A 10335-nucleotide genomic window follows, 5' to 3' on the forward strand; every position below is an offset into this window, starting at 1 on the left:
CTCCAATATGTAGGTCTCCATCATAAATGCCAGCCTAGCATTTCCAGCTGCTTCATCCGCCTTCAATGGGAACACTTCTTGTGAGAAACAACTTTCAGATTCTCCTCAGAAGTCAGTCACTGTATCAGTGAGATGGGCGGCATAGAAATTTAATAAATAAAAACTAGCTCGTAGCATTTGTTTGGGCATCTGTAGGGCCACTGAACAGCAAGGAGCAAACCATAGCTGAATGTAGACTGTCACATACAGATAGTACTCAACTTACAACAGTTCATTTAGTGACTGTTCAAAGTTACAACAGCACTGAAAGAAGCGACTTATGACCATTTTTCACATGACCGTTGCGCCATCTCTGTGATCATACAATCAAAATTCAGATACTTGGCAACTGACTCATATTTATGACCGTTTCAATGTCCCAGGATCATATGATCCCCTTTTGTGACCTTCTGACAAGCAAAGTCAATGGGGAAGCCAGATTCACTTAATAACCAGGTTACTAACTTAAGAATTGTAATGATTCAATTAATAACTCTGCTGAGAAGAGTTGTAAAATGGGGCAAAATTCACTTAACAAATGTCTCATTTAGCAACAGAAGGCTCATTTTGAACCCAGTTGTGGTCATTGAGTTGAGGACTACCTGTGTAGGATCTCTCTTTGTTCCAGATCCTTAAACCTTGCATAAAATTCCACTTCGGTTTTGTGCATTGTTTCCAGTCCTGCTCCAGCCAACATTTTGGTACATACATAAGACAATTTTAGAAGACTGGATTTGCCATCTCCTTGCCAATTCTCATTTTCCAAAACAAGTATTCTTTTCTCTCGAGCTTTCATCATATATGTGAACCTCAGTTCCTTTGTCCTTTGTTTCATACTTATCAATTATGAATCTGTACCACCAAAGACTATAAAGCACAACAAAAAAGCTATTATAAGTTACCTTTGCTTGTTCACCTCTGACCAGCTTAATAAGTTCTTCTAAACTTTTAACTACGAGTACACTATGTGCTCTGGTACATTTTTTTTCAATATCTATCAGACTAGGGTTTCTCAACCTTGGTACTGTAAGATAGATAGACTTCATGGCTAGTTAAATAATTCTGGTACTTGAAGTCCACCCGTCTTAAAGTTCTTAAGTTTGAGAAACACCAGTATTTTGATAACAGGATTTATTTTGCTGATGTTATTATACATGCATACATACATAAATACACACACACACACACACACACACACACACACACACACACACACATTTCCCTCATACAGGTGTATGTATGTATGTATGTAATGAAGGAGAAAAAATCAATTGAAGATATTTATGAGCTGAATTGAAGATGTACCGATGCAAAACTTCAGGCAAAATGATTAAAAGCCAGGAGGAGGAGGAGGAGGAGGAGAAGAAAAAAAATGTTAGAGCTATATTCATTTCTTGGATGGGAGAAGAGGGAGGCTCCAGACATGTAAATCACTTTAAAACTTAGGTTAATTACGCAGCAGGAAAGTCATTGGCAGAGAAAGCAACAGAGGGTGTATTGGCAGTGAGCTACTTATTGGATTGGTGCTGGGATGGATGGCTGTTCTCTGTACTGGCATCCATATTCCCTTTCTGTAAGAAAAATAGCAATGGAGAGATATGTGCAATTTTGAAAAGAAAAAAAAACCCAAAGTCAAGGGGTAATTGTTAAATAACTGTTTTCTCTTTTTAGTGCATAAATGAACATTCCAGTTTTCTATAGGCAGTTCACTTATTTTTGGAGAAAATTAGACACAGCTAAATGTAACATATAATTTGAATGCTATTGCTGCATATAATCCGGCATAATTGGTTGAGTGGAGGTGCTAGTTCACTAATAGTGCAGTCAACCTGAACATGGTCATTATGTCTGCAATCAAATAGCTCACCGATGGGTTTTTTTCTTTACAAAGTGTATAATTTTGTAAAACATAAAAAGTTCTAACTACTGGCAGTGCTCCTACATTATACTGTTATTGAGTTTTATTAAGTGAATCATTTGCATTTCGAGAGGTGGGGGGAGGAAATGACTGTTTCTAAGCCTTTTATTTCCCCAGGGAAGCTCATAACTTTTCAGCTACAGTGTTGAAGTAATAAAAGGACTCCTAGCAAATCCAGAGTAAAATTTCATTTTGAATTGGATGATTTGTTTTGTAACAGAAAAGAGTTTAAGCCAGATGTGCAAGACCCTTACAGAGAAAGAGTGTCTCTAAATATTGTTGAGAGCCTAGAAGGAGTGTTGACCCCTGATGGCATAATAAACATTGGTCATAGACTAGGATCACATATGAAATGTGTATTTTTTTTATATCCTGCCTTTATTATTTTTACCAATAAGTCAAGATGGCAAACATGTCCAACATTTCTTCCTCTTCTTATTTTCCACACAACCACAATCCTCTGAGGTGGGTTGGCCCAAGGTCACCCAACTGACTTTCATAGCTAAGGTGGGACTTGAACTCACAATCTCCCACCTTCTGGCCTGGTGCCTTAGCCATTAGACAAAACTGGCTTTCAGCATAGACTGCATGGGCATTTGGTCTCTCTTGTTGCTTGCAAGGCAAATGTAAAATGCTATGTGCTATTTTACATTTCGGTGCAGTGTGTTTTATCTTTGTCTTGTGTGACTTCATAACCACCTGTAATGGAGGGTGAAGCTGGAGATAACACCATTCCTCAGGAAATGCAATGACCCTCAAGAATTATGTGGCACCCATTGCCATCTCTGTGCATCTCCGTCCTTCAAAGTAGACTGGTTGGGTACTTTCATATGGATTGTTTTCTGGGTCTGTGAAGCAGCATTTTTTTTTCTACCAGTACACATGGGACGTGTAGTTTCCTGTTGATCCAGGCCTTCAAGTTGGCCAATTTAGGAAATTCTATCCATTTTCATGGCACTGGTAAGCTCAGAAGTATCCAGACTTTAGACATGAAGCATATGAATGCTGTCTTATCTATTGAGTGGATAGCTTGTTCCCACTTGGTCCAGAGGGAATTTTAAACGGGAGTTCTGCTTCCAAAATTGTCATTATCTGGCTGGTTATGAGTTAGAATATGGGCCATGCCTCAACATAACATGCTGGTCATTGGATCACATTCCCTGATCAGCTTTTTCTATTTGATTTTTCTTATTTCCAGGTTATTTCCCGACAGAACCCAACAATCAGTTTCTCCCAGGGCCGGATGCCAAAGCCAACATCACTCTGTGGCCTTACCTCTATGAGAGGAGAGAGTCTGTCAGCTGCGAGAGCACAGAACACCTTCAACGGAGTGAAATTGAGGTTCCTGAGCAAAAGGGAGAAGGGGAATCCACCCTTAGAAAATCTCTGGACACATTCTACAGGACTTTGTGCCAGAAGAAGCCGTCTGGAGGGAGTCCAAGATATGAATCAACTTCACAGTGTCTGTCCCTCAAGATCGCAGATCTTGCAGGCAAAGAGGGAACGAAATTTATGGTGAAGAATCTCCAAATCGCTCAAATGATTTTGAACAGAGAGGAGAATAAAATTTTTCCTCAGCCTCCTGGCAATCACTTTTGCCTTTTGACTCCCGGCAGTGCCAGTGCTAATTCAGAGAAAGGAAAAGCAATCCCTGGACTCTCGGATGATGTCTTTCGATTTATCTTAAAACAGAATGCCCTGAAATGATGCTGAGCCTGAGCATATTTCTAAAATCTAAGAATTGATAGGATTTCTTTTGCTAGGGAATGAATTGTTAACATCAACTTGTTGGAACCGAGAATATAAAGAAGGCATGATTGAATTGCAAAATGTCATAAAGCAATTGCTTTTAATTATTCCTCATGTCAATGATTAGAGAGTATGTTTTCTATATGCAAAAACAGCTTGAGACTCAGACTTGATTATGTCCAATATTAATAATTCCGTTTCTTCTTAGAATAGAACTGGATTTGAAAATGTTCTGTTTGAAAAATAACAGGTTTTCAGGTTAAAATATAAACTTAGCAATAATGGCTTCTACTTCTAAATGAATTCATGTCAGGAGATAAGCTTTGCAATTCTAGGCTTGTCCTATGGAGAAACCAGCAATATACTGTATAGCCTGTTGATACAGTTCCTTATGATCCTAAATGTAATCCTTTGTATTATCCTATGTTGTTTGGGACTAATACGTGTTGAAATTCACATCTATGAAGTGACAGGTGCTCTCCTTGCGCTAATAGGTTAATTTGCTAACCTCCCCATATTCATCTTTTGTAATTTTATATTGTTTATATATTTAACAAAAAATAATCTTGAATTATTCTGTTTTTAACTTTATTGATTAAATTGTACACCACCTAAAGCTCTTCTCTAAGGGAGATGGGCGGTAAAGAAGCTAATTCATTTTTTAGGCTGTATGCATAGAAAGAGTTATTCCCCTAGGAGAATAATTGAGCTATTGCTATTTTTAAAATTTGCTGCTTGAATACTGAGTTCTGTGTTTCAGTCATACATCAGGTAACATGATATACTGCCTTTTCCTTTCCATACCTTGCAGACAGTGTAAATATGCTGATGAACCACACAATGTAAGAACCAGGGAATGACCCTTGGAAAGGTGCTTCTATGTATTTTTATGTATAAGATTTTGTTGAATCAAATGCATTCAAGAAAATCTCATTAAAAGGAACCCAAAAGCTTAGACAATCACTTTTTCCACTGATACAGTTCACTGAATGGCCTACACGAGGCTTTTGGCCCTTCCTTCTTCCACAACTTTATTGATAAAATTAGCTCTAAATTAGAACCTGTGACAGGTACCTTTTAAAAAGCTTTCCCTTTTGCTTTCATGATAGGAATGTCTTTTTTTTAGTGAAGTATTTTGGGGGTATCCACCTGAACAATCTTAACAGCCACCAATAGATTTCTATCAACATAACATACCTTTGAAGACTATTTTGGCTGTTGGGTTTCAGTGTAATTCTGTTTTTTTCTGGGAACTTAACTTTAAAGAGACAGCAATGTTTAGTTCACTGGCTCATACAAAGAATTTATTTGACTTTTACAATTAAAGCTTATTTTTCTTAGGGCTACCATACTTCAGCTTTGAGGATACAGACAACTTCTAGGTATGTATGTGTGGGGGGTGTTTCTTTGCTGGCATCTAGTTGTGTTGTGGTTCTTGCAGTCCAGATATGGTAACTCAAATCAATCCTTCAAGGAGTTCTGACCTATAATTACAGTTGCTAGATGCTTACATCACTTTTTTTCAGTGTCATTGTAACTTTGAATGGTTGCTAAACAAATCGTTGTAAATTGAAGACTACTTTCAGTGAATCTACGTTAGGGACTTCTGTCCTCACTGTGAGTTATGTTGGGTGTGTGTGTGCACGAAGGAAGGCTCAGCCAATCTCATTGTACACATGTTGTACTTTGACAATAAAGGTAATAATAATCCTCATAATCATATGAGTGTAAGCTATGAAAGATACTCCCAGCCAAGTGAACCTTTATTGCCAAATTCCAAAGAAAACAATTATTAAGTATATCAGTTAGAAGTACATGCTGAACTTTCTGGAGCATATATTTCAGCACCATTTTAATGTTCAGTTATAGATTTGCTTTCAGTTCTTTGTGGCCCAACAGGTTTAAGTTTTCCAGAATTGCTGGTGACTGCGTCTTTGAATTTTTTAAGCTTATTACAGCAGTTGGTGTATCTAACCTTCTGTCTTCTACATGGCCTCTTTTTCCATTGCCTTTGTATTTCTAAGCACTGGAACCTTCTCTAGAGTGTTGTACCATTATTTAATAACTCTGCTTAAAAAACAGTCAAGGTCCTTTCTGCTAGAGGAGTAGGATGCAATTCAAAGTGCTGGTGTTTACCTTTCAAAATCCCTTACAATTTAGGGCTTGAGTCAAGGATAACATACTCTGACAATTGTGTCTGCCAGAAATCTCTTAACTAGGTTATCATCCTTGTCGTGCTTGATGGGTGATGGCTCAGAAGAGGTCCTTCTTAGTAGTGAGGAACTGCTGGAGATTTGGGTACCGTTCCAATTTCACAGTTCTGAATTTTCGAAGTTCTTAGCAGTTCAGTTCTTCCCCTTTCCTCCAACACTGTGCTGCTTCGTGTTTTCAAGATGTAGCAGAACTGTGGTCTTACACCCATTGAACTTACTTCTTAGGCATTATTAATAGAGAATGGAATATTTTTCAAAATTGATTTCAATTGTGTTGCAAAAAAAAATTAATGTCAACCTTTTCTTAATAAACTCCATCTGTCTCATGGTATAAATGACCCTCTGACTATTTATAAATATATAGAGAAGTTGTGTTAAATCAAATTTATTCAAGATCTATACGTCAGTAAAAATATTTGTGAGATATGTTTAAAATGGATATAGAAATATTATTTATATAGTTATGTTTCACATAATATCCCAAACAGAAAATGATTACAAAGTTGCTTCTTATACTCACATGTGCTTATATTAAAGAGTACATTATATTATGTTGGAGATGATGCAATTTCTCACATATGGTAGTTTTGTCCTTTTGGTCTCAAATAGGACTAATATAGTATTTGTACCTAAAGGAAAAATTGCATTTTCCATTCAGAAATATACTGCATAAAGACTAATTTATTACACTATTAATAACTGAGCCAATAATTGGAAATCATAAGACTCCTCTCAGTAATTCATACTAGAAAGCATTGGCAAAACAATATATGCAACAACACAAGCAAAAGTAAACCTATCCATTGGGATTCTTTTGGGGAAAAAACATAATTCCCTTTTTAAAAATTACATAAGAAAGCAATACATTACATTTTTATTAATTATTCAAATACCTTTCTAGAGATGTAATAAGAAACAGAGACCTCACATACGGTTTGATGAAGGTAAAATCTGTAATTATATATGTTTTTTCAGGAGGTTCTTGGCCTGTTTTCCTTTATAGGCAAGACTTAATTATAAAATATGTAATTTGGATTCTGCTAAAGTTCTAAGGTATTCTGTCCCCTAAATTATTCTACTATCAAATTACCCCTAATCTAGTGGCAGGGCTTCTTTGCATTGAGGATTTTACAACTGATTCACCGGGAAGAGCCATCCTCACAGCTTTTCTTTGACTGTGACCAGCGTGACTTGAAATATTCAGGGTATATCTCTCTGAATTAAATGGGATGTAGGCTTCCCCAACTAGGGGCAAGTGTTCAGCTCCCCAATTTCCCAACTAATGGTTATAGAAGGCTGTGTTAAAGGTTCTAGACCAGAGGTTGGCAACCTTAAACACTCAGCCATTTGGACCCTTTTCCCACAGAAAACACCGGGAGCCACAAAACCTTTCCTGTACCTGACTATTTCCTGAGTGGCCACAAAACTAGCATATGTAGTTGAATTAAATGTCTTGTTTTCTTCTGAAACTTTTCATTTCTTGGATTTATCCATGGTTGGTCTACCGGGGATCAAAAAGCTCAATAAATCACATGCCAGCGGGTGTCACACATTGGCGGTTGTGACGCATATTTTGAGCGACAGAGCTGTAGCAAAGGGATGAAAGAGCCACATGTGCTTCAGGAGCCACCAGGTTGCTGACTCCTGTTCTAGACTGTCCTCTGTCTCTCCTCTGCTCAAACATCCAACAGATACTGCCAACAATATTGCCAACAAACATCCAACAGGTATTGCCAACAATAATATCCACTTTTGCCTCAAAGACCCTGATTTGCTGTGAAATCAGTAGAAAATGATACGATTAAATAGCAGCCACCATTCTTTATAGTCCATAGATCAGACACTTTGCTTTTGGGGTATGTAAAGTAATAAATGAAATTGGCATGGAAATAATTTATTGGTATCCTTAACCTAATATTTCATAGCATACCCTTTTGAGGCAATAATTGCAATCAAGTGCTTTCTGTAGCTCTGAATTGCTATTCTTCTCAACTGGCAAATTGTTCTTGAGCAAGCCTATCCAATTTTACTGGGTTGGATGGGTTCCTTCTCCCAGTGGTAACTTTCAGCTCTTCCCATTCAAGTTCTATGGGGACTCATAGCAGGCCACTTCAGAACAGTCCAGTATTTGCTCTTCAACCATTTTTGGTCATTTAGATGTATGTTTTGGGATATTATCATGACCTGCAACTGAGACAGAGCATCTGCTGTCATTGGATCCTGAACAGATTTAAGGCACTCTGTCTTTCTCCCCCACTTAGCCTTATTTAGAGCTACAGAAAACACTTGAAGCAAACTGCCTCCTGTATGGACTAGGGATTAAAGAACGGTGGATACTATTTATACCTAGCAATTTCAATTTATTTCACCCCAATTGGAATTCTTTGGAGAAAAAGCGTGTGTGTGTGTGAGGGGGAACGAATACTCTTGGCTGGGTCCATAAATCATTTCCAATACTGCAGAAATAATTTATTTTCATGTTTTTATCTGAACTATTTATATGGCTACCTATCTGAAGGGAGGGGTTCTGTGTGGGAAAAAGGTAAAAATAAAGCAAATGAGGGACTGCTGTTTCTATTCTTCTTGCTAGAGTGTGTTCTAAAGGAAAGGACCGTCATTCTCCTTTCTATTTATGCTTTCACAGTTTTCAACAATTTATAGCGCACGAACATGCTGCAGCATATGGTTTCTGAAGGGCGCACAGAACCTTGCAGATGCATCCCTTTTGTTAAGCGTGACACCTGTTGTTGGCTTACATTAAAAACAGACCTTTCATTAGATTGGAATAGAGTTGCTATTTTCATGATTGGTTTACGTGTTCATTGATGGTAGACACCAAACCTTTGACAAAATGATTGGTTTTTAACGTCTCTGGAGCTTCTCAGTCATCCAGGTCATGGTTGTCCCAAAGATGCTTGATGATTTTGTTTTGTTTGAAAGATAACTGGACTTTCTGGTTTTTCTTTAAGAGATTTTCACTTCTTATCCAAGAAGCTTCTTCAGTTCTAACTATCTGGTGGGGAATGGAGGGGATTTACATCCTCTGCAAACAGCCAGTCATTCAAATTCTGAGCATCCTTGAACAATCTCTAGGAGCTAATCTGTGTCCTTAGAGTTCCTGAATCAGAATGCAAACAAATGTGGAATGTCTCAGGACTTCTGAAAGGGCTGCATTGTAAACAGGAGGTAAGTGGTGTTGTACCCCTCCCCACCCTCTGTTGAGAGAGGGCTGTTCCATTTTAACATACACGGCCTCTTTGACTCCTCTTCCAAACCAGTGGTCCTTTCTGTCCATGCTGTAAACCAGGCTTGTCCAACCTTTCACCTTCCCTGGGCCACATTAGAAGATGAAAATTTGGTTTGGGCCGCACATAAAATAAAATAACAGGAACGATACCTGATCATCCAAAAAAGCCATAGAAAACATAGTTAACATATAAAATTTATTTGGAAATGAAGTTAGTGAGATGTTTAACATTGTTTCTCAGCCACCAATGCATCCATATTTACTTCGATGGCACTTGTTGCAATTCTCAGTGAGTGCTCAAAGTGCTCATCAGATATTTTGGCTCTGATGGCGCCCGCCTTTTCTGTTGCTGCTTGGCGTGGCGCTCGCCCCGCCTCGCGCCTGCCTCTCCTCCTCCTCCTCCTCCTCGCTGGCTTGTCCTTTTGCACGAAGGTTGGGGTGGGCACTGGGCCGCATTACGAGCCGACCTGGGCCGTATGTGGCCCGCGGGCCACGGGTTGGACAAGCCTGCTGTAAACCTTGCTGTCTTCAGAGAAGTGGCCCTTTCAGGGGCAGGTGGACTGCTGAATTCTGACTGCTGAATCATTGCCTACCAGTCAGTTAGAACTGAAGAAACTTCTTGGATGAAAAGCAAAATGTTTTCCAAGAACACCCCCCACACACACACACACACAAAAAGTCCACCTGGAAAAAGCACCTTTGGGACAAAAGCCCACTTTTGAGAAAAAAAACACTTTTGGGACAACCATGACCTGGATGATTGAGAATCTCCATAGACATCTAGTGGAGGTTGCCATTAGGGCATCAGATTAGGGATTATGTCATCTATTTTTGCCCTCCCAAATTTGTAGGTGTCCAGTGTGGGGTAGGCAGGAAGGACACATCTGTCTGTCCTTAATTTTGTTTGTATTATAAGCATTTCATTCACTTTCTTTAAGTTCAAGTAAATGCAACAGATCTAATTTAAGAAGCCTAACGTCTGTTCATCGCTGGCTTAGAATATTGACAGCATAGGCCACTATTCTCAGTTATCCAAGATAAGGAGTGTTTGTGATAATCTGCTCAGGGCTTTCTAATATCCTTTTGCAGCTAAGGATCAATGATAAACCTTAATGGATTTTGCCACAAGAATGAAGCTTATTAAAGTTGAATTATTTGGACAAGCTGGT

At 38.5% G+C, this 10335-nt stretch overlaps 1 protein-coding gene across 10 annotated transcripts in view; it reads left to right on the plus strand.

Annotated features, from left to right (window-relative positions):
• The window catches only part of SHLD1 (shieldin complex subunit 1), a 46839-nt gene extending 42183 nt beyond the window's left edge, over nucleotides 1-4656 (plus strand). For all 10 annotated transcript variants that reach the window (XM_087918811.1, XM_087918838.1, XM_087918789.1 and 7 more), the window contains one exon: nucleotides 3156-4656. In XM_087918811.1, the coding sequence (XP_087774937.1) occupies nucleotides 3156-3664 (509 nt within the window). In that variant the 3' untranslated portion in view covers nucleotides 3665-4656. The remainder of the gene's footprint in view (nucleotides 1-3155) is intronic.
• The last annotated feature ends 5679 nt before the right edge of the window (nucleotides 4657-10335 follow it).

This window comes from Pseudonaja textilis, chromosome 1, assembly GCF_049901715.1.
Source record: "Pseudonaja textilis isolate UNSWEBS1 chromosome 1, rPseTex1.2, whole genome shotgun sequence".
Classification (NCBI taxonomy): Eukaryota; Metazoa; Chordata; class Lepidosauria; order Squamata; family Elapidae; genus Pseudonaja; species Pseudonaja textilis.